The sequence below is a fragment of the Conger conger genome, chromosome 8, assembly GCF_963514075.1.
Source record: "Conger conger chromosome 8, fConCon1.1, whole genome shotgun sequence".
In the NCBI taxonomy this organism is placed as follows: domain Eukaryota; kingdom Metazoa; phylum Chordata; class Actinopteri; order Anguilliformes; family Congridae; genus Conger; species Conger conger.
The window spans coordinates 16,531,559-16,557,702 of NC_083767.1; the positions used below are offsets into that span (position 1 = coordinate 16,531,559).

A 26,144-nucleotide genomic window follows, 5' to 3' on the forward strand; every position below is an offset into this window, starting at 1 on the left:
CTTCCCCTGCACGTGTCTGTAGCACACAGACCCAACAGAGAGAGAGGGACCCAGAGAGTCAACTCCACATTGTCACCTGATCATTTCCAACAATACTTTTCATTCACAAAAAAAAGACTGCAATAGCGGCCACAACAACTGATATTTGTTTTTCTTCACAGCAACCGCCATGTCTATTCCCAAACAAACAAAACAGTGTTCAGAGGTTTGTGCCAAAGCAGGGAAAAGGCTGGTATGATCTGGGTAAACACAAATTCACTCGAAGGTACACTGCGTGTTTGTTCCAAAGCTGCGTACTGACAAACATGAGGTTTCAGACTAATATTGTTGAAAGCTTTCTTATGTTAAGAAATGCTAAGCATTACCGTCAAAGTATTATCTTGGGAGAAATAGCTCAGTTCTGCAGAGAGAAAAATGCACAGTAAATCAATGGGCCAAAAATGACATAAGCATTAAACGTGTGTGTGTGTGTGCATGTTTGTGTTTGTGTGTGTGTGTGTGTGTGTGTTAATTATAGAGATGAAACTCTTTTATTAATCTCTGAGCTGAATACACTTAGAGATGCCCTTGTGAAGGTAACTATTTTTATTTTCTTCAAAAATATAATATCCCATGCAGCATCCATCTTGTGCATGTTTCTTTGATCCATGAAACCTGGGTTATTTTAATCGTGTCTGTCCACAAACACAGCAGTATTCCCGACGGATCAACACTGAGCCCTTTCTAACAGCACAAGCCCAGAACAGCTTTTCACAGGAGTAAAAACAAACAAGGATTAAATGGATTCCTCCACACGAAAACACACACCCTCAAACACACACACACACACACACACACACACACACACACACACACACACACAAGCACATACATATGCACATACATGCACGCACACACACATGCACACACACACACACCCACACATACACGCAGACACACACAAACATACACAGTACCAATGTTTGATATACGGTATAATATTGAAAGAGATGCAGTTATTGTTAGTCAGAAGCCCTCTTGGGTCCAGGAACAGGCTGAGAGCCAGTGAATGTGGCTGCCTGCTAATGCCAATTCTTCAGGCTGCACTCGCTGTCACCCCTCTCCCTAATGGTGTGTGTCCTCACACACGGACCATGGGCCCAGTCTCAGCCAGCACACGTATGCACACCATGGACGTGCGGTCAGGGTAGGCACTGCCTACCCTGTGATAATCCAATCAAAATGACTAAACAAAACAAAAATAAAAATAAATGTTTTACATGTAAATGTAAATAGTTTTTCTAATATTTCATGTGTTTTATTGGTCCTGTTCTTTTTGCTCAAAATTCCCAAAATGTCTAAAACGGCGTTAAAATATGTCGTGAGGCGCTAGGCTGTACAGGATATGCTGCAGCACTCCGTTTCATTGTAGTGGAAGACGCGCGTCCCCGCTTCTCGTTACTCCGTGGAACACGCGCGTCCCCGCCTCTCATTACCCTGCTGAGGATTCATTCATTCAGGAGACTTCAGAATCCGCGCATGCGTATTGCCTGGTTTGCGTGTTTTACAGTAGGCAAGCCTACCCTGGATGACGTGTCGCCTGTGTCATATCATATGTGTCATCATATGTGTCATCTGCGCGAGGCTTCCAGCCATAACGGCGCGAAACCACAAGGTGCTTAGAACCTACAACACAGTCAGAAACATGTCGATGCAACAATTTCACAACTTTAGTAAGTTGGATTTCCAACAAAAGTTGGATTTAATTAAAAAAGGCAGACCAACACCAGCACTTCCCGAACTTCATCAACGCAAGGGACAGAAAATTGTGCGCTCCTTCCATCAGGAGTGGTATGAAAGAAGAGGCTTTGTGGCTCAGCTAGCAATAGCAGGCTATACTGTTTTCCGTGCTTGCTCTTCTCAAGGGAGAGAGACAACGTCTGGGTAGGAGCCGGCTACTTTTAAACGAACTGTTGTCGATCTAAAATGAAGACAGATTCAGCAACTGTATGGCTTATTTCTCGCTTCAAATGTTTTCAGAAACACATTTCAGTTAACTATTTTCGTAATATAACAGACTGTAGCAGCCAGGCTCGCTACTTCCGGGTCCGCGGGAGACAGAGACAGACGAGGCAGGAAGGAGAGCCAACGGGCCAGCAGACCTCTTTATTTAACACCAGTCAATAATGTACCTTAAAATAGGCAAAAGCGGAGACAGCATGAAATACATCGCAACATAATTATTTCCCATATTATTACCATTTTTTCAAAGTCGTCTTCGTGTCTCTCTGCTCCGTTTCCTCCGTATCCGTAAGCTTTGAAAAAACGTGCACAAGTACGCACGTAATGAACGCAGAGTTTCCCGGCCGGAAACAATGTGTTGTTGGTTCCGCTATCCTGATCTGCGTGACGTTAATGCGAGAGGCATACGGTAAATTTAAAAAATAGATGTTACCAATGACATTTTAATTTGCAATGTCAGAAAAAACTATTCACACAATCCTACTTCCCATGTCTTTAACATTTTTAAGACTTGAAAGATTGTAAGACATTTTAATACCAATTAAAGCCTTTAGATTAATTCAATGCCTTTTAAGGATCCGCGGGAACCCTGTACCTTGTTTTCAGCCAAACACATGCACTGACTTATATGGCTTTACTGCTTATTATGCTACATACAAAGACCAAGATCTGACTGGTGTGTAGTGTATAGTATCTCAAAGGTGACAGCCTTGACTTCAAGGTTCACCACTAACAATCAAGTTAGAAGTCAGGACAACACGACTATTCAATTAGAAAAATAACAAGAAATCTTCAGCTGAATTACACAATATTTTAATACAAATGTTGAATAAAGGTGTAAGGAGAGAGGCCATTAACTAGGCTTGCTAACTGCACTCATGCAGATTCAGGAATGCCCCTAATGAAAGTTAAAACTTCTTCCAGAACATCAATTCCCAAACTGTCCCGTGCTAACGTAATATGCAAATATATGCCCAAATGCTGCAGTATTATTGGCTGTGTAAGTAGGCGTTCATTTTGGCCGTCTAAACGCGGCCATTACTTCCGTGTTAACGCGGGTATTTTGAACGCATTTATTTTTTACGTGGTCTATTTTGCCTATAGGGCGTATTTTCCCAGACGGTTTTGGCCCCAACGGCTTTCCATAGGTTGGCAACTATTAACTCGTCAGGCTTATCACGGAGAAGTGGTTTTACAGTTAAACAGCATGATGTAACCAGTGTAAAAGACAAATTAATGAAAGGAACAAAAGAGAAAAGAAACAAGAATCAAGCTAGAAACAAACCGCGACTGGCGTCGCTCGCCCGGTTGTGCCAACCGTGGCTATCTAAAAATACAAACAAACGGAGCTATTGTTATGCAAAGGCGAGACGGAGACTCGCTTGCGTAAAACTCCATAAAACTCTTCTTTGCGTCACAAACTGGTGGCATATCCGCATACGTCTTCACCTTCTTGGGTGCCTGGGTAATGGACTCTACAAACAGGGAGAGAATACTGATAATCCAAACATGGGCGAGATCGCCGTGAATTATCTAGATTTAAATGTCCTGCGGGTGAGTGGCCACCACAACTGATCTGTTTTAGGTTTACTTTATCAGATAAAGATTCCTAAGTTTAAAATAGCTGCTTTAGAAGCAAGCGTACCTGGGCTTGGATGCCTCAGCACATGGATACACAGCTCTTCCTGAACACCACGCAGGACCCCAGCTAGTCGTTTCTGCCACGGCCTATCTAGAATGAGCCCCGTAGTGGCAGACCTCCTCGGTCCCGCCCACTACATTGTGTTGGTGGATTTTTGGAAAGCTTTGTGTGATTCTGCGCAGTGCTTTGAATGACACTTTGAATGGATGGTTGTCATATGAAAACGCATTTGTAGACTACCTCTTGCGCCCCTAATTTAAAAAGTCTAACTAGGCCTAATATCTTTGAGAATTTTGTTTAAGAATATCCCTTGCCTACCCAGTCACCGACCTCACCGCACGTCACTGATGCACACTCAGTGAGCACTTTATTTGACTCATTTTTTAGACTTTTAATGTCTTTGGCTGCTTTAGCCTACCTACTTGAGGTTTGAACCATTGTGTGCTCAGAGATGCTCTTCTGCATACCACTGTCCACTGTTGTAATGCTGGTTATTTGCGTTACTGACAGCTTCAACCAGTCTGGCCCTTCTCCTCTGACCTCTCTCATTAACAACATGTTTTTGCCTATAGAAATGCTGCTCACTGGATGTTTTTTGTTTTTCACACCATTCTCTGTAAACTCTAGAGACTGCTGTGCATGGAAATCCCAGGAGATCAGCAGTTTCTGAGATAGTCAAACCACCCTGTCTGGAACCAACAACCATTCAAGAGTCAAAGTCACTTAGATCACATTTCTCCCCCATTCTGACATTTGGTCTGAAAAACAGCTGAACCTCTTGATCACGTCTGTGTGCTTTTATGCATTTAGTTGCTGCCACAGGATTGCTGATTAAATATTTGTATTAACAAGCTGGTGTACAGGTCTACCTAATAAAGTGCTCACTGAATGTATGTATATGTACATACAGCACCTTTTCCAACCAGCTCTGTTCTAATATTATCACATTAGCAAATCGGTAAATGAACACACTGTAAATAAAAAATGCAGTGATTTATAGTGCATTCTGCCTTCAGAGCAACGAAGCCTGACATTATGTTGCCAGAGTGAAGCTGTACATTCCCGCCCTCCCATCATTCCAGCATACATTCATATACGACCTCACTTCACCTTTATATCCCGTAATATAACCTTCATGACTACACAACCGCATAGGAGAAAGACAACGCTCTCTAAGCGTTCAATCGAGTTATGCAGATCAACAAAGCGCAGTTGAAGACATATTAATTATGCAGTTGACATATTGATTAATATGTCCCTTTATTATTTATGGGTTTGGGGAGAGACTTCATTTCCTTCCTGCAGAAGACGGATCTGTGAGCAGGTGCGCAGCAGAGAGCGGAAAGCCAAAGAGCCCGGAGGATCTAATAATGCAGGAAGGTGTGCAGCCTTGTCACGCAGAGAGGAAGCAGGACTGGTGGGGAGTCACTGGAAAGTTTTTCAACCTTCCAGACCTGGGTCAAAAACATAATTGTTTTGCATTCAAACACTTTTCTATGCTTTACTGAGCTTGCCTGGTGTATTGGAACCTATGAAATACTCTCAAAAAGTGCAAGCCCCACCTGCTGGGTGCTCTTGGTTGGCTCAAGCACACCAGGCAAGATCAATCGATCACAGAAAAATATTTGAATCCAAAACAGTTACGTATTTCACCCAGGTCTATTTGTTACAAGTGAGCGGATTTCCTCAGAAGCTAAGTGAGTGATACTTTTGGAAATGGTTGATATGAGGAAAATGCTGAATTTTGTGAAAAATGGTTGCGTGACACTACCCCCTGTCTACATGGTGACTTTACATGTTCATGATACGCTGTCATATTTTCTTATGAGACTGTAGGTATACAGACATACAGGTACACAGGTGTGCATCCTGCTGAAAAAAAAAAACAGTTCAAGCTAGGTTTTGAAACAGCTGGTAGCTGGTTGACCAGTCCAGACCAGCTCCCAGCTTGACATCGTTTGACCAGCTCAAGCTATGTTTTGAAACAGCTGGTAGCTGATTAATCAGCTCATACCCACCTATACCAGCTTAATGATCAGCTTGGCCATGCTCGTTGACCAGCTCATACCCAGCTAGACCAGCTTACAACCAGCTTCAGCAAGCTTACAACCAATGTAGCCAGCTTACAACCAAGCTCGATATTACAGTAGGGCATTACTGCATGAGTGAGAAAGGCAAAGCGGTGGGGGGTGTTCAGGTAAATACAGCGGTGCGATGAGCTTGCAGGTAAATATAGCACTGTACTGTGCTTGCGCAGGTAAATATAGCACCGTACTGTGTGCGCAGTTAAATGAAGCGTTGCGGTGTATGTGACAGGTGCAAGACTGGAGCGATAATGAACTCACTCCGCCAGCATCCAGCACCATTAAACATTTACTGGAACAAGAAGTCAGAATAGAAATGTTTTGCTTTAAATCTGTCGCAGCTGCTGCCGAACAAAACGTCTCTGCGCTCCCAGTACTTAAATTAAAGCAGTGAGCGCACAAACATCCAGCACACAGACGCACACAGACAAACACACACATAGGCACACACATGCACATACACACACACACGCACATACACAGACAAGCACACATACAGGGCGGTAGTGGCAATGTAACACTTTACATGAATGAAACAGAACTGCAGAAATCACTGAAGCAGCAGTCAGTCACAGGTAGTCAGCCATTTCCTCATTCACCAGATGACATCACACAACACAGAAATTGGCCAATGAAACAGCCCCTGAGCTGACAGCACTGGAATGAAATCAAACAGCTGATATCCAAACCATGGGGGGTTGGTTGGTTGAGTATTTGGAGATGGGACTAAGGGCTCCCTGCATCCCGTGAGGGGCGGATAAGGGGACCCTGAGAAGCCCTTGCAGGTCCCCACACAGACAATAATTTCTCACAGTTTAGCCCTAATTACAGGCTGATTAAACCGACGCACCTCTCCCTCTGCAGCCCCGGGACCACTGCCCTCAGTCTGTTTCCATGGAGACGCCACAGACTACAGGAGAATACGATGTGCCACACACAGGTGACTCAGGTCACCAGCGAGTACATTCACACACACACACACACAGACACACTTACGGCATAACACTTCAGAGGAAGCAACACCTTCGACAGCCTAACACTTCACACAGAGTAACTCGTTAACCCTTTAGAAAATGTAGCTGTTACTCTTTAGATAACATAGCTGTGTAACTCTTTACACATCATGCTCCACTGGCTGTCTATTGCTGCACACATCCACTTCATGTGCTCGATTTGGCATTCCAGGCTGCTAAGGGGACTGCCTCACTGTACATCCAGACACTAATTTCTCCCTACACCCCAGCAAGATCACTCCAGTCTGGCAGCTCTGGTCGCCTCGTGGTCCCCTCATTACAAGCACCAAGTGGTCGAGCTGCACATTCACGCCTGTTCTCTATTCTGGTTCCTCAGTGTATGTGGAATGACCTGCCTACCACTGTCAGAACAGCAGAATCCCTCTGCATATTTAAACGCAGACTGAAAACACAGTAACTCTGTAACCCTTTAGAAAGTGTAATTCTCTAACCCTTTAGAGAGCTAAACCTAAATCTGTAACCATTTAGACAGTGTTACTATAACCCTTCAAAAAGCATAATTGCACATTTAACACTGTCCCCCTTTAGATAGTAAATCAGTAACCCTTTAGAGAGAGTAACACTGTCCCCCTTTAGATAGTAAATCAGTAACCCTTTAGAGAGAGTAACACTGTCCCCCTTTAGATAGTAAATCAGTAACCCTTTAGAGAGAGTAACACTGTCCCCCTTTAGATAGTAAATCAGTAACCCTTTAGAGAGTGTAACACTGTCCCCCTTTAGATAGTAAATCAGTAACCCTTTACAGAGTGTAACGCTGTCCCCCTTTAGATAGTAAATCAGTGACCCTTTAGAGAGAGTAACACTGTCCCCCTTTGGACAGTAAATCACTAACTTCTTTCCGAAGGTAAGAGCAGATTCTGAGCAGGTTTGCTTTGATGCCAGAGGCAGCCGCAGGCTACAGATGTAAATCAATGAAACAGCTCAGTATCCGTGTGAGCACACCAGGGACAGAGAACACTTGCGCTCCTCATCAGAGTGAGGGCTGCCATGAGAAAACTGTTTCCCACTCAAATCCCCAATAGCCACATAACCCCTGGAACTCGGCACACTGTGTTTATTAAAGTTAGCGGCGTTTCCACACACACACACACACACACACACACACACACACACACACACACACACACATACAGACACACATATACACATACAGTGCATCCGGAAAGTATTCACAGCGCTTCACTTTTTCCACATTTTGTTATGTTACAGCCTTATTCCAAAACGGAATAAATTCATTTTTTTCCTCAAAATTATACACACAACACCCCATAATGACGACATGAAAGAAGTTATTTTGAAATTTTTGCAAATTTATTCAAAATAAAAAACTAAGAATGTACATAAGTATTCACAGCCTTTGCTCAATACTTTGTTGATGCACCTTTGGCAGCAATCACAGCCTCAAGTCTTTTTGAATATGATGCCACAAGCTTGGCACACCTATCTTTGGGCAGTTTCGCCCATTCCTCTTTGCAGCACCTCTCAAGCTCCATCAGGTTGGATGGGGAGCGTCGGTGCACAGCCATTTTCAGATCTCTCCAGAGATGTTCAATCGGATTCAAGCCTGGGCTCTCGCTGGGCCACTCAAGGACATTCACAGAGTTGTCCTGAAGACATTCCTTTGATATCTTGGCTGTGTGCTTCGGGTCATTGTCCTGCTGAAAGATGAACTGTCGCCCCAGTCTGAGATCAAGAGCGCTCTGGAGCAGGTTTTCATCCAGGATGTCTCTGTACATTGCTGCATTCATCTTTCCCTCAATCCTGACTAGTCTCCCAGTTCCTGCCACTGAAAAACATCCCCACAGCATGATGCTGCCACCACCATGCTTCACTGTAGGGATAGTATTGGCCAGGTGATGAGCGGTGCCTGGTTTCCTCCAAACATGACACCTGGCATTCACACCAAAGAGTTCAATCTTTGTCTCATCAGACCAGATAATTCTTTTTCTCATAGTCTGAGAGTCCTTCAGGTGCCTTTTGGCAAACTCCAGGCGGGCTGCCATGTGCCTTTTACTAAGGAGTGGCTTCCGTCTGGCCACTCTACCATACAGGCCTGATTGGTGGATTGCTGCAGAGACGGTTGTCCTTCTGGAAGGTTCTCCTCTTTCCACAGAGGAACGCTGGAGCTCTGACAGAGTGACCATCGGGTTCTTGGTCACCTCCCTGACTAAGGCCCTTCTCCCCCGATTGCTCAGTTTAGACGGGAGGCCAGCTCTAGGAAGAGTCCTGGTGGTTCTGAACTTCTTCCATTTACGGATGATGGAGGCCACTGTGCTCATTGGGCCCTTCAAAGCAGCAGACATTTTTCTGTACCCTTTCCCAGATTTGTGCCTTGAGACAATCCTGTCTCAGAGGTCTATAGACAATTCCTTTGACTTCATGCTTGGTTTGTGCTCCAACATGCACTGTCAACTGCGGGACCTTATATAGACAGGTGTGTGCCTTTCCAAATCATGTCCAATCAACTGAATTTACCACAGGTGGACTCTAATTAAGCTGTAGAAACATCTCAAGGTTGATCAGTGGAAACAGGATGCACCTGAGCTCAATTTTGAGCTTCATGGCAAAGGCTGTGAATACTTATGTACATGTGATTTCTTAGTTTTTTATTTTTAATAAATTTGCAAAAATCTCAAAAAAACTTTTTTCACGTTGTCATTATGGGGTATTGTGTGTAGAATTTGGAGGAAAAAAATGAATTTAATCAAATTTGGAATAAGGCTGTAACATAACAAAAAAGTGGAAAAAGTGAAGCGCTGTGAATACTTTCCCGATTCACTGTACATAAGGACGCACACAAACACACGTGCACAAGCACACATGTCCACCCACACACACACACACACACACATGTACAAACACACATTTCCACCCACACACACACACAAACACATACACACATACAGGCGCATACACACACACACACACACACACACATACAGGCATACACACACATAGTTAGCTCATTGAGTACTCTCAGATAAACGGTTTGTCACAGCGTGTCAGAAGAGCCCCCGCCAGAGATGCACGTTTCTCTGTGAATATTAATGAGCCCGGAACGTTCCGTTTTTGCGTGGGTGAGAAAGATTGCACAGTAAGTAACAGTCACATTCAGCTTTATGAGATGGTGGTCTGACCAGGCTTTGTACTCTCACTCATCACCTGACTGCAATGTTGTAGACACTAAATCAATAAAGGCTCACAACCTATCTGTGTGTGTACGTGTGCGTGTGCACAAGTATGCGCGCGTATGTGTGTCTTTGTGCCTATAATGCACTACAGGGATATTGTAAGAAACACATTAACATTTATTTATGCATTTGTGTTAAATGGGCTGCTACCTTGTTTGTTAGCAGCTGGGTTCAGTGCGTAATTGAACCATCTGTTCACAGGTGCAGCTCATACAGCAAGACTACCTGCAGGAGTCCAGAAACAGTGTGCAGTCTTTCTAGATGCAGTGTTCTCTAGACGAAGTGCACACTGTTCTGTAGATGCAGTGTGCAGTGTTCTGTAGATGGAGAGCGCAGTGTGCCATGTTCTATAGGTGCGGTGTGACGTGTTCTGTAGATGCAGTGTGCAGTGTTCTATAGGTGCAGTGGTCAGTGTTCTGTAGGTGGAGAGTGCAGTGTTCTGTAGATACAGTGTGCAGTGTTCTACAGGTGCAGTGTGACATGTTCTGTAGATGCAGTGTGCAGTGTTCTATATGTGCAGTGTGCAGTGTTCTGTAGGTGGAGAGTGCAGTGTGCAGTGTTCTATAGGTGCAGGGTGCAGTGTTCAATGTTCTGTGGGTGGAGAGTGCAGTGTGCAGTGTTCTATAGGTGCAGTATGGAGATGCAGTTTTCATATCATTGCCATGCTGGTTGCCTTTCAGGGTCACCCTTACCAGAGATGTAGGGATTGAGAAATTTAGAACAGGGTAGGACAACCCTCCCTCTCCCTCTCTTCCTCTTCCTCCCTCTCTCCCCTTCTCTCAGACAGCTTATACAACGCAATTACTTACTGCTGGGCTTCCATACATTCAGGCAACAGCACTCCTTCATGGCTGTGTTTGCCCAGAAAATCAGTGAATCAAGGAGAAATATACTCCCTCCACAGAGCGGAACTTTTTTTACAATCACATCTCCGCTTTGCAGGTTATTTTAAGAGATGGAAATACAGAAGATGAGAACACACTGATTTTTAAACTCAGTCTTCTGTGTACAGTTCTAAATCATGCGACTCAAATCAAACTCTGGCTATGCGCCGCAGACTGAAAGAACCGGTTCAACACACTGGTTTTGACCCAATTTAAAGTGAAATACAACAGCCACAGTTGCACCCGTGACCACCAGAGCTCCTGAAACGCTTTCAGAAAATCAGCGAATCGGCTGCATAATCTAAGAGAACATTCCGCTAAATCTTGGGCACTTCCCTTTATTAACTTCAAGGAAAATTGATCCCCTGGCAGAGATCAGGCAGGAAGTCCTCGCTGTTCTTTCTGGAATGGACCGGAGTCTTATAGCCCACAGAAACGACCATACAGCCCCAGACTTAATGAGCCACCATTTAATTGTGTTAATTCAATGAACATGGAAAGGGCAGGAAGAAAGGAGATTAACATTGGGGCAGCATGTAGCCTAGCAGCTAACCCTGCTGAAAAAACAGCTCAAGCTAGGTTTTGAAACAGCCGGTAGCTAGATGACCAGTTAGCCCCATTCTCGACATGGTTTGACCAGCTCAGACGCATCTGTTAATGCTTAACTAATGGTATGTTTATTCTGTATGTTTATAAATATTCATGTAACTACATTAGTTAGGAGTTAAGAAATACATTAACTAATCAAAAGTGAATTTTATGCTTAATGCATTTGTAAATCATTCATTCATGTTAACAACTACATTAGTTTATGCTAATTAATTCATGTGACCTTATTGTAAAGTGTTCGTTCTTCATTCTTCTTCTAACAATATGTAAAAACTGTGCTCTGCAGTATCCACATACCTGTCCATCAGGTACTGCCCTCCTCTGCCCAGGAGGTCAAATTTATCTAAATGTACGAAGTCTCTCTGTTCCTGCCCCATATTAAAGGAGGAGGTCATCTTGAAAAAGATAAGCAAACAATTCCCTGAAAACACGTGACTGATGGAAACCTTGAAGGGGCTTTCATACTTTTTTTTTTCTGCAGTAAGGCTGACTGACCAGGGGAGGCACTGTGGGACCCAGGAGTCTCATCTCTGAAAAGGGAAATTTCACATTTTCATCCACAGCATTCCTCCATGGAATCCACAAAGCGATATCTGCCAGGGAAATTTTGCAACAGTGTGAAATTTTCCAGCTGTAAAAACATCCCCTCCTTCTCTCCCCCTGCAATGAAACAGCGCTCATCTGCTTAGTCCACCACCCATTTCGGCTCTGTATGAAACCCCAGTTTCACACCAGACGCAATGATCTGAATGCTACCAAGGACAGAAAGGGAGCGGCTTTTTACACTATATATACCAAGTATATACCGAGGATCACATCCTGTGGGTACACACTGATGATCACTTCCGAATTGAGGATCACTTCCTGTTGGAAAACACTCCAAGTCCCCACTTCACAAGTACACACAAGTACACACCCCACATTCAGTGGAGCCTCCCTGTCCTCGATGAATTCTACGAAATGCAAAAATAAAATGGAATTGAAGAAATGCGAGGATGAAATACAGAGTTTAATATTGCACAAATGACTTCTGACCCTAGCAAAATTCTTTCAGCTATGTTAGATTGTTTGGGTTCTCCCGGTTTTGGTAGAGGGGTAGTTTGATAGTGCTGCAAACACACATGCGCACACACACACACACACACACACACACACAAACACACACACATAACCACACACACCTGAGCACTAACACACAAACACACACACCCGTGCACATACACACACCCAGAGGTCTTAAGGAGGTCTATTTGCCCTCAGACCTCATTAGAATAAGTGTGCATCCTTTCAGGCCTGTGGTTCAGTAATGCATGCAGAGCGATCCGCAGTCCGGGATTGTTTTTCTACCCAGAAACAAACAGCAGAGATGAGATGAGTCCCGCTGGGGAACTTAGTGAGGATGCAGAGAAACAGACAGACTCGGCTCATAATAGCTGTAATAAGTCTATTTCAGTCAATACAGAGAGACGTGCAGCTCAACTTAACAACAGCAGCCAGAGAAGGAGCATCTCATCTGAGTGTCTGTAATGCAGGGTGTCAGTGTTTCAGTGTCTGTAATGCAGAGTGTGAGTGTTTGAGTGTCTGTAATGCAGAGCGTGAGTGTTTGAGTGTCTGTAATGCAGGGCATGAGAGTTTGAGTGTCTGTAATGCAGGGCATGAGAGTTTGAGTGTCTGTAATGCAGAGTGTGAGTGTTTGAGTGTCTGTAATGCAGAGTGTGAGTGTTTGAGTGTCTGTAATGCAGAGGGTGAGTGTTTGAGTGTCTGTAATGCAGGACATGAGTGTTTGACCATCTGTAATGCAGGGCGTGAGAGTTTCATTCAAGTGTCAGTAATGCAGGGCATGAGAGTTTCCTGAGTAGAGAGATAAACTGCAATGCGAACTCTAACAGACTCAGCTGGAACCATCTCTACTCTAAGAAATCTCACAGCACACTGTACACACACACACACACACACACACACAGTATATTGTGTGTATACAGTACAGACCATACACATTTGGACAGTGGAACATTTTTCAGTACTCCATTATTTAAATTCAAATAAAGAATATAAATAATGTGCAGACTGTAATTTGCAGGTATATATGACCATATCAGGCGAACCATGAAGGAATTGCAGCCCTTTTTATACATAGACCCCCATTTTAGGGGCCGAAAAGTAATTGGACAATTTGCCTGCTCAGCTTTTTCTTGGCCATATGTGGGTTATTACATCATAAAGTTATGCACAAGAAAGCTAACACAAGGTCTCAAGCTGATTCTAAGTGTGGAATTTGTTTGTCTCTCAACACGAGGACCAAAGAAGTCTCAGTGCCAGTAAAGCAGGCCGTTATGGGGAGGAATAAATTGATCAAAGATATAGCTAAGACATGTGTCAAAATTAACTGTCTGGTACATTGTTAAGATTAAGGAATAAACTAGTGAGCTCAGCAATAGCAATTACCTGGTAGACCATGGAAGACCACTGTAGTGGACTTTGTAGTGTATTTGCAACCAAGTATGAAATATGATGACCGTATCTAAGATCTAAGTGAAGATAATTTGTCTAATAACTTTTAGTCCCCTAAAGTGGGAGAACTATGGAAAAAGGTGGCTGTATTTCCTACATGGATCACTGGATATGAATTAAATTAAATTAAAGCTGACAGTCTGCACTTTATCTTCATTTTCACAGTTCCATTTCAAATCTGCTGGAGTCCAGAGCCAGAACAACAAAAATTGTACTACGGTTCAAATACTTACGGGCCGCACTGTCCACACACAATCACACACAGTACACACATATACGTATACAGCACAGACAATCTCACACACAGACACACACAATGAGTGCCCCCTGAGAGAGAGAGGGAGAGATACAAACTGAAAGAGAGGGCGAGAGAGGCGCGTGTCTACAGCAGGCCAGTTCCTCCGCTGCGAGCGCGTGATTCCAGCGGATCCCGCCAGCCAAGGACACGCCCGTTTCCCAAGCAGGAAGCACATCAAACACACGGGACGAGCTGCATCTCTGGAGAATAATCGCGTTTGATCCTCCGGTCCACAGCAGGCTTTACTGCGAGGAAGGAGCCCTGCAGTGGGCAGCCATTTTCAAAGGCAGATATGCAGCTCAGGGATGCGAAGAGACGGGTGATTATATCCCTCCCAGTGCTAATCACCATCTAAAAGAGCCTTACAGCGTACTGCAATCAGAGGGAAGCGCAACACTTTCAACAACAGGAAATGCTCTTCCCTGATTGGCTGTTTGGTATGTTCTGTCACAGTCAGCCACAGTAGTTCACGTCACAAACAGATGAAATCTCAAGGCTGCCATGACAACACTCACCGTTCCTGTCCAGATAAGGGATGGGCAAAACTAAAGAAATTGCTTAACAGTTACATCGTGCAAAAGAATGTGTTTACATGTATAACTAGATGACAAGGTTCTACATTTGCCTCATTTCAATTGAAACCAACAGTCAACCTAAACTAAAGCCAAGATGTGCTTTAATGTAAGGTTGTGAAAGCAACCACAGAGTGGACTTTAGAACAAACAGTGTGGCAAATCATGGAGGAGTGACATACACTCAGTGAGCACTTTTTTAGGCAGACCTGTACACCAGCTTGTTAATGCAAATATTTAATCAGCCAATCATGTGGCAGCAACTAAATCCATAAAAGCATGCAGACATGGTCAAGAGGTTGAGCTCATTTTCAGACCAAAAGTCAGAATGGGGGAGAAATGTGATCTAAGTGACTTTGACTCTTGAATGGTTGTTGGTGCCAGACAGGGTGGTTTGAATATCATAGAAACTGCTGATCTCCCGGGATTTCCAAGCACAGCAGTCTCCAGAGTTTGCAGAGAATGGTGCGAGAAACAAAAAACATCCAGTGAGCAGCATTTCCATAGGCAAAAACGTGTTGTTAATGAGAGAGGTCAGAGGAGAAGGGCCAGACTGGTCAAAGCTGTCAGGAAGGTGAGAATAACGCAAATAAAATTACACACATTACAACAGTGGTATACAGAAGAGCATCTCTGAACACACAACGTGCCAAAAGTGGATAGGCTACAGCGGCAGAAACGTCTAAGAAATTAATCTATACCTAATCTAATACCTAATACCTAAGTACTCACTGAATGTATGTACAAAGCTCAAATGTATTGAGAGGATACAACATGGTTATTGGAGGAACTGCAATTTAGTAAGCATCTAGTGCCAAAATGCAATGATCCCATTGAAACCTATTCAAAACTATAAATTTACCCTGCCCATATTATAGGCTACTATTTTGGACCGTACTTTTACATCGTAAAATTCCTTTACACCAAACTAATTGCACTCCAGGGACCATTATTTTCTGAGCCGCACAGAAGAAGATATGAGATTATTTTTCATTTCCATTCATCCCTTCGCATTTAGGGACCCAGTGCGTTGAGAGCGCATGCACATCTGGTGCCAAAAGCCCTACAGTCAAACATGGCAACCTCCATGAACTGGCTCCCATAGGAATTCATGGAACCGGTAAGCAGAAACAGTCTCTAGTTCTTATTTATCTCAATGATGTCCTGTGCTTATTTATTTATCTCAATGATATCCTGCTGTGGTGTAAAGTGAGGTGTGTTTGGCTGATGCATGACTGCATACATTTGGCTGTGAATTGTGAAATTTATAGAAGCAGCCAGTCACACACTCACACAGCAACATCCAGCCAGTACAGAGATGTTATCATATCTCATCATCATTCATATCTCATAACATTACTGAGTATCCCCTGAATCCAGTAAGACAAAAACATTTCAACAGAAAACTAATGAAGCCACTGCAGCAAGATTCGCTAAATCCAATAAATCAGACCAGACCCTGGGCCACACAGATATTAAAAAGTGTGTTCAAATATGTATAGACACAAAAGGAAAAACTGAAGAAAAACAGTGGAGAAAAATAGAAAATATTTGAATGCAGTAATGTTTTTGTGAATACATATTGCATTAAAGAAACATGATGTGACATGATGTCACAGGCAACAGGTCACAGTGGACTCTGACTGGGTACTGTAATGGGGAGGGGGGAGAGCCATGGCAGCATGGCTTGGGGAGCACAGGAATCTCTGAGTGTCTCAGTGTCTGTGCAGCTGCCATGGTTACGACCCAGAGTGTTTACACACGCACACTGGGCTGGCCAGTCTAAGGCTAGCTGAAGGGATACTATAAAACACACACTCACATTCACACTCACACACACACTGGGCTGGCCAGTCTAAGGCTAGCTGAAGGGATACTATGAAACACACACTCACATTCACACTCACACACACACACTGGGCTGGCCAGTCTAAGGCTAGCTGAAGGGATACTATGAAACACACACTCACATTCACACTCACACACACACACACACTGGGCTGGCCAGTCTAAGGCTAGCTGAAGGGATACTATGAAACACACACTCACACGCACACTCACATGCACGCTCACACGCACACTCAGACACACTGGGCTGGCCAGTCTGAGGCTAGCTGAAGGGATACTATAAAACACACACTCACACACTCACACGCACATTCTCACACACAGAGACACACACACAGTGTTTGCACACGCACATTTGGCAGGCCCGTCTGAGGCTAGCTGAAAAGATACTATGAAGCACACAATCATACTCACACACACATGCACACAGACACATAGTGTTTGCACACACAGTGGGCAGGCCTGTCTGAAGTTAGCTGAAGGGATGCTATAAAACACAGACACACGCACACACACATACACACACAGAGGGGCTGGCCACTCTGAGGCTAGCTGAAGGGACCCCAGTGCTTGGACACAGGGAATGCCCCTGGAAGGCTGGCCTTCTGGACCTGCAGTCCCGCACCCAGAGAACCAAAAATCAATATATGCTGCAAAGCGTGTAACAGGGGACCTTTAACACTGAGCATGCAGATGAATAGTGATTTCAGAGCTGTCACTGTGCACAAGACAAGCACTAAATGCCTAAGAGTACTGACTGAGCAAATACCTACATACACACACACACACACACACACACACACACCCTGTAACACGTACACACAATGGGCCTCATTTATCAGTATTTTCAGAAATCCGTGTGCAAATTTATGTATGATCGGAACTGAACTAACAAAGTCTGGCGGATTTATCAAACACGCGTAGACACAAAAAGTGCGCTCACAAAATATGTGATTACCATAAATTGACCCCACAAAAATAAGGAGCTTGGAATTTTGGCTATTTAAAAAGATAGCCGAAAAAAGACAAGAGAAAAAAGCTTCTCTGAAGCAGAGATTGAAGTTCTGTTAATGGAACTCCAGGCCAAAAACAAATTTTATTCCGTAGCGTATGCACTGAATTGTCAGAGCTGGGGAAGACTAAAGTCTGGCAAGATATAGCCTAGCTGTTGTAAACTCCTTCTCAATTCCACGCACTATGCAACTGGTAAAAAGAAAATTGTTTGACATTAGACAGGAGGCAAACAATTTCCTTCCTTCAGCTTTTTTAAAATGTATTTTTATGAACTGTATCTGTATCTATGTTACTGAGCTAGTTAGTTTGCTAACATCATGCCATGATGTTTGCAGGTGTAAACTTGAACTTGCTGTTATTGTTTGGTGTTTATTCTGTTAAAAAATTGATGAGGAAATTATGCTGATTGTCCTGGTGGAGAAACACAAAGAGTTGTGCCAAACTAACATCTAAACATAGGGCCAGATTTACATACATGAAATTCGCAGTGCAAATGCGGCCAAAATGCAGTCTGCCTGATATTAGCATCGTATTTTACGAAGGCTACAGCTCTTTAAGCAATCAGCTAATGGGACTGCCTACGAACCGCATTTTGCGAAAGAGATCATAAACAGCGCAGTTAAAACACGTGTTTAGTTTAGTTTTTGAGGATAACTAATACAAACAAACCCTGTTTTTATTATTTTAGCAACGCCAGTTAAGCGTGCTCTGTTTCTAACAATGTTCTGTTAAAAGCAAAAAGTATATTTTTCCGCAATGGACAAAAGTTATTAAAAGCAGCAGTTAAATGCATTCAGTCTACACAATTTTTTTAAACTTCAAACATCTTAAATTATTTTCTAAATATTTTATGTGACCAACACCCAGCCATAATTATTGCTTGGCTGCAATCATTAATTCATATTTAATATTAATAATCTGTTTGATGATTTCTTGGTGTTGAAATAGTGTGATTTTTGTTGAAAGTTGTTTCAAGATTCAGAGCCTGTGTTTCTGTCTTGCTTACGCCTCGGTTTACGCCTGCTATTTAGAGACAGATAAATTCTGTGCACTAATCAACCCTCGTTAATTGAGTGAATTTCAGTAGATTAAAATACATTATCAGCCACACTTATAATATCTCCGCCCCTTATTTGCACAATCCACCATTAAATGCATAGCTATACTACTTTTGCTACTTTTGTTTATATACACTCAGTGAGCACTTTATTACATATTTATTAGACTTATTATTTTACTTATTGGTCTTCTGCTGCAGTATTAATGTGTGGTTATTTGCATTACTGTCATCTTCCTGTCAGCTTTGGCCCCTACCATTAACTTTTTTGCATGCAGAACTGCCGCTCACTGGCTGTTTTTTGTTTTTTGTTTTTTGCTGAATTCTCAGGAAACTCTAGAGACTGTTGTGCATGAAAATCACAGGGGCAGTCTCTGTGATACGCAAACCACCCTGTCTGGCACCAATAATCATTCCACAGTCAATCATTCCAAGTCACTTAGATGACATTTTTCCCCATTCTGATGGTTGATGTGAACATTAACTGAAGCTCCTGACCCGTATCTGCATACTTTTATGCATTGCACTGTTGCCACATGATTGGCTGGTTAGATAGTCGCATGAATAAGTAGGTGTACAGGTTCCTAATAAAGTGCTCAGTGCGTGCATATAGGCTTCATAAACTACATATGCGCCACATAGGACTGGAATAAAAACAAACGGTGTAAAATGTGGTGCGGCATCCTAGGTTCTGCATCTGTAAAATAGCGTAAGCAGTGGACTGCCAGGGTTTGGGAAGACTTAAGTCTGGGAAGATAGAAAATGTATGGGCACTCAAATAGAAGGTGTTTTTATACGATCTGTGGTTGGAACCCGCTCGTGAGCCTCACCAAAGAAATCGTCTCAGTCTTTGAAGATGTGCCCTTTCTGAAGTCGGTATTTAAAGCAATGAATGTAAATGTAATGTAAAGATAGGTCAGCCATAGAAAGAAAGGTCTAAGCTAGTATGACCTGTACGTCCAATTCATCACCCATTTTATTAAAGTTGAATCTTGTTGCATTTTTTTTATGATATGAATGATTATAATATTCAATTGGCTTATTACAATTATTTTGCCACTCTAAATCAAAATAAAATATGAATGAATGGAATAATAAAAGCACAAATCAAGCTTTACTACCTGCGCTTTCATTTCCGCGTACAATAAGAACAGCTGAGACCACTCATTGGTGCTGCTGTTGCAGTCTGTGTTTAGCAGCTATTAGTACAGATACCCTTATCTGGTCAGGTTAGCATTGTAGTACAGAGATCCTGCACCGGATGGGTTAGCGCTATGCTACAGGGACCGTGCTCTCAGCAGGTGAGCACTATGCTACTGGGACCCTGCTCTGAGCAGGTTAGCTCTGCAGTACAGAGACCCTGCACTGGACAGGTAATGCTGTAGTACAGAGATCCTGCACTGGACAGGTTAGCACTATGCTACTGGGACCATGCTCTGGAGAGGTTAGCACTATGCTACAGATACTCTGCTTTGGGCAGATAGTCCACTGTGGTACACAAATTCACACTTCACAAATGTAAGGTTCTCCTTTGAGTCACATACAAACCCTGACTGCACCCTGGCCGCAGATCCTCCAGCCATGCACAGTGCCATACAGTGCCTTGTGGGATACAGGAGTGCACGCTTGAACTTGCCATTTGTGGTGCGTACCCTTTTTGCGTTGATCGGTGGCTCTGGCGATAACCATCACGTATGCCTCTTAACTGCAAACCTGCTGCAAGCAACAGCCCTACTCCCCCTGTGGATCAATAAGCACCACTCTATTATACTCTGCTCCATTCTCTTACCTTCTGCTCTAGGATATTCCATTTGATTCTATTATACTGCAGATAAGAGGGGGGGTTGAGAGGCCGCAAAGAGTCCGAGTTTAAAGACACCCCTCGTGTGGCCTGGCAGATGCAGGCACTGCCTCCCGGCTAAGAAAGTGAGTTTATTCACGCAGTGAATCACTGAGGGCCAACAGACTGAGTCTGCATAATGAAGGGCAAGAGAACGCACACTCCGACAATACACCACTCTCCTCAACTGACCTCTTATTATTTCAACAAAAAACTAGACTCAGCAACCTTTTGATTCATTAGTATTATTCTGTGCTATGGCTATGGGCTGGTTAGCATTATTCTACGATATGGCTATGAGCTGGTTAGCATTATTCTGTGATATGGCTATGGGCTGGTTTGCATTATTCTGCAATATGGCTATGGGCTGGTTAGCATTATTCTGCGATATGGCTATAGGCTGGTTAGCATTATTCTGCGATATGGCTATGGGCTGGTAGCATTAGTCTGCGATATGGCTATAGGCTGGTTAGCATTATTCTGCGATATAGCTATGGGCTGGTTAGCATTATTCTGCGATATGGCTAAGGGCTGGTTAGCAATAGTCTGCGTTGTAGCTATGGGCTGGTTAGCATTAATCAGCGTTGTGGCTATAGGCTGGTTAGCATTATTCTGTGCTGTGGCTATAGGCTGGTTAGCATTATTCTGTACAGTGGCTATAGGCTGGTTAGCATTATTCTGTGCAGTGGCTATAGGCTGGTTAGCATTATTCTGTACAGTGTCTATAGGCTAGTTAGCATTATTCTGTACAGTGGCTATAGGCTGGTTAGCATTATTCTGTACAGTGGCTATAGGCTGGTTAGCATTATTCTGTGCAGTGGCTATAGGCTGGTTAGCATTATTCTGTACAGTGGCTATAGGCTGGTTAGCATTATTCTGTGCAGTGGCTATAGGCTGGTTATCATAACTCAAATTTGCTGTGGATATGAGGAATGATGAGGAGTGATGTCCTCATATGACTTATATTATAGAAGCTTAATGTTTCTATAATATAGACTAATTAACCATTAATCAGAATAAAAATATTAATTCCATTTTTTCTCTCAATAGAGGAAAAAATTGTGCCTGTGGCTTTGCAGTTGGAGAGCATTTTTACTCTGTGCATTTTAATGAAACAGCAGCTCAACAGAGGTTTCAGCCGTTTGTGTAAAGATAACAAAACAGAGAGGACTCATAGAAACAGACACAGCCTTAGAAAAGTCAACATTTATATGACAGTGAGAGTGTAACACCGAGGTACCCAAACTGGAAACATGGTTCATCTTCTTTAATACTGGTAAATACCCAGGGGTGACATGATATGCTTCTCAACTGCACAGCAACTTCCCAAGACTGATACAGCAACGGTTGTATTTTTCAGCTGCGAGACAGACAGAATGATTACATATCTCTTTCCAACACAACGCCAGCTCTCTCCTATCGTGACGTGAAGATACATTATTTACAAAATGTCACTGTGTGCTAAATTCAAATAACTTTGTTCTGTTCCTGTAACTAAACCCCTGCCGGCACTTGCCTAGTCTCAGGATATCTGCACTGAGACGACGGGTCTAGGACACATCATGGTAAAATATTTTTGTTTCTTCCAGAAAACTATAAATAATCAATAGAAAGAAAAAGTCAATAAAACTCACACCTTCCTACCATCTCCAGACAACCCAACTGAAAATGAACAACACCCAATCACAGCAAGAGCCTTACCTTAAATAACCTAATTTATATTATATTATATCAGCATTACGTTGTTTCATGTAAATGCTGCTTTAGATGAATGTTTTTTTAAAACTGCATGAAAGACACAAGTTATAATGAGTGGCAGAACCTATATCCAATCAGCGAACTCAAATAAGAATAGATATTTTCCAAGCAGAGAACTGCAATGGGTATGTATATTGTCCAATCAGAGCACAACTGTGGTCAGGTATATTGTCCCATGAGAGAGAGTGACGTGATTTGGGTGAAACTCCGCAGTTCCTGTTTATTCTCTGTTCTGTGACTCTGTGGAACATTCCGCTGTCCTCCAGACTGTAACTCCTCTCATACTGAGAAACGCACTACACATACAAAATGCACATAGTACCACACACCCTAGTGCCCTTCCCTGCTTAATGCACATAGTACCACACATTCCAGTGCCCCTCCTTCCCATAATGCACGTAGCTCCACACAATCCAGGGGGTTTCCTTCCCATAATGCAGATAGTATCACACATCTCAGTACCCCTCCCACCTTAATGCACATAGTACCACACGCCCCAGTGTCCTTCCTTCTCACAATGCACATAGTACCACACATTCCAGTGCCCCTCCTTCCCATAATGCACGTAGCTCCACACAATCCAGGGGGTTTCCTTCCCATAATGCAGATAGTATCACACATCTCAGTACCCCTCCCACCTTAATGCATATAGTACCACACGCCCCAGTGTCCTTCCTTCTCACAATGCACATGGTACCACACAGCTCAGTGCCCCCACCCCTGCCATAATGCACATAGAGCCACATATCCCAGTGCCCTCACCCCCGCCATAATACACATAGTATCACACATCCCAGTGCCCCTGCTTTCCATAATGCACATAATACCATGCATCCGAGAGCCTCTCCCTGAATAGTAGCACAGCGCCTTCAGTCCAGCTACAGAAACTGCCAGACTGTTAAAGCGGAGTTCTTCATCCTCCAGTTTAATCAAAACTGTGTATGTTTGCTTGTATGTATGTGTGTGGGTGCATGTGTGTATGCTTGTGAAATGTGTGTGCACATGTGTATGCATGTCTGCATGTGTGTGCCTGTGTCCCAATAATATTATTCTTGCGCAAAGAAACTGACAGAAGTGGGTCACCATGACAACCCTGGCTGGACTGCAAACATCCATGTCATGGATCAGTGCCAGTCAGCACGGACCCACAGCCCAAACACGCGCCTACATCTCACAGCCTCTGCATAAACGCTCCACACCAACACCCTAAACTCATCCACGCACTATACTGCAGTCAACATCCAAACTCATCTACACTGCACTCTGCTGCACTCAACACCAATAAACTCATCCCCACACTGCACTCAACTGCACACAACACCCATAAACTCATCCCCACACTGCACTCAACTGCACACAACACCTATAAACTCATCCCCACACTGTGCTCTACTGCACTCAACACCCATAAACTCATCCCCACGCTGTGCTCTGCTGCACTCAACACCCATAAACTCATCCCCACGCTGTGCTCTGCTGCACTCAACACCCATAAACTCATCCCCACGCTGTGCTCTGCTGCACTCAACACCCATAAACTCATCCCCACACTGTACTGCACTGAACACCCATAAACTCATCCCCACCCTGTACTGCACTCAACACCCATAAAGTCATCCCCACACTGTACTGCACTCAACACCCATAAACTCATCCCCACCCTGTACTGCACTCAACACCCATAAACTCATCACCACACTGTATTCTACTGTACTGGAAATGGTGCTTATCTGATATTTCCATTCACATTTAGCAGATACTCTTATCCTGAGCCCATAACCAGATTACATTCTTTACATACAATCTATCACACAGATAGATATTTAATGACACAATTCAGGTTAATCACTCATCTCACTGGTAAGACTGCAACAGTCCAACTGGGAATTAAACCCACAAAAACTGAGTCACAGCCCATAATCATTAGACCTCTGAAAACATTAACTATCAATAATGTAAATTGAAATATGTCACCCATAATCTTAATCCCCGGAAACTTCTCAAAATGTTATAATAACCGCATTTGGAATTTTATCATCAGAAAGGTGTCTATTTTAAACACGTTTGTCTCAAGTGCTTTGCAAAACGCTGCCAGATGATGTTTCCCCGTTCGGGCAACAGTGCGGAGTGGGAACTGCAGCCGCCAGTTGAGACACTGCTTTTGTGCACAGGGTAGGCTACATCACATTACTGTTCCTCCTCTGAATTCCTTTGGCAGCCTAAATAACCGTATCCAGCCTGCTATATAAACGCATGACATGTGAAATGCTCTTGGTTAATGGCCAGTTAAAACAGTACCCTACACACTATGGCTGTTAAGTAAAAAGGGCAGTCGTTTTAGGCCCGAGTCAAAGAATCACGCAGCTAGCCAGCAGCGCTACTATTTTAAAACGGAGTGAACCAAATCCACACAAAACTTGTCCAAATAAACAAATTAAATAAAATGCCACACCCACGAGCAAACGTGTCAAGCAATAGCACACTTGCTAGAGAGTCCGATACTTTTCCGTTTTATGACAGTTAACGAAATAAAACACACATCAGGACGGAGGTACGCACACATCACAGACAGTGCGATTTACAACAACGCAAAACAAAACGTTGGAAACAGGAATTCCTCGGAGATTTCCCGTCGGGATCGGATTACACCACACAAACTGAACACACCCCCTTTTGCACAGGGCATCGATCCCGCTACTTGGCAACAATGAACAACTTTACAATCGAGTTTAAACGTCGAATGATGAAGCGGCAAGAGGGACACCCCAACGCCGCTCCGCAGCACTACGCCCCTTGATAACAACAATGAGCGGTAGACAATAGGCAAAGTTTATCATATCCATAACGCTACGCAGCATTTTGGATTCTTGACTCGGGAGAGTTTTTTCGGGGAAAAACAAAACAATGGTACTACGTGTCATGAATGATAGGCTACTTGGCACGGCGGGGTCGCGCAGGCACACTGGCAGATCCCCTGTAGCAGCCGTGTTTACGCTGCTCGCTCGCTCACCTTGTTTGACACACTTGAGGCGGACAGGGTCCTTGCAGTGTTTAATGACGGCGAGCACATCCCGAATGGTTAGTCCGGCCACCGGCGTGTCATTGACCTCCAGAAGCAGCTCGTCCTGGGACAGCTTGCCGCTCTGACAGGCCACTTTGCCCTGCTTCACCTCTCCGAGATGCGGGAACTGGCCGTTCTCGGCGCCTCCCTTCAGCTCGAACCCGAGCTCGCCTTCTTTATTCCTGCAAAGGACGGTCTCGTGGACTTTGTTGGTCCAGTGGTTTTTCTTTTTCAAGGTTTTGGACATTGCTGGAAAAAGATGAATATTACATGAGGGCGCCCATGCAATAAGTTCTTAGCCTTCCCCTCGCTCCGGGTATCGCTTGCCCTCTGAATAGATGCTTGACGTTTTTAAAAACGCTGGATGCCAGTGTTAATATCCATGCCAGCTATCGCACACAGCAGCTGGCTACGGCTGCGTTTCCCTGTAACGGTGGAGGAGCAGATTCTCTTGCAGTTGCAGGGAAGTGACCCGGATGTGATGTCTGGAGGAGGGGAGAACAGGGCTCTGAATCTCACCGCACAGGGAAAACAGCGGAGGAAAAAAGGCTGAGCGGCGGGAAGAGTAACCCACGGCAACCAGCCCGACACTGCATGCGCCGCGGAAAACGCACAGAGGAACGTCAGCCAGACGAACCATCTTCGAGTTTACCTCTGTCGAGCTTCCTGCTACATCACGCCTCGAAAAACCGAGAGTGGAAACCAATTATATAGCCTATGTAATTAATCTGGCTTCTACG

The 26,144-nt window shown here is 43.8% G+C and overlaps 1 protein-coding gene across 1 annotated transcript in view; it reads right to left on the minus strand.

Annotated features, from left to right (window-relative positions):
* The window catches only part of LOC133135152 (membrane-associated guanylate kinase, WW and PDZ domain-containing protein 2-like), a 103,192-nt gene extending 77,332 nt beyond the window's left edge, over positions 1–25,860 (minus strand). The window contains exon 1 of the mRNA XM_061251946.1: positions 25,354–25,860. Coding sequence (XP_061107930.1) covers positions 25,354–25,651 — 298 coding nt within the window. The 5' untranslated portion in view covers positions 25,652–25,860. The remainder of the gene's footprint in view (positions 1–25,353) is intronic.
* Between the last annotated feature and the right edge of the window lie 284 nt (positions 25,861–26,144).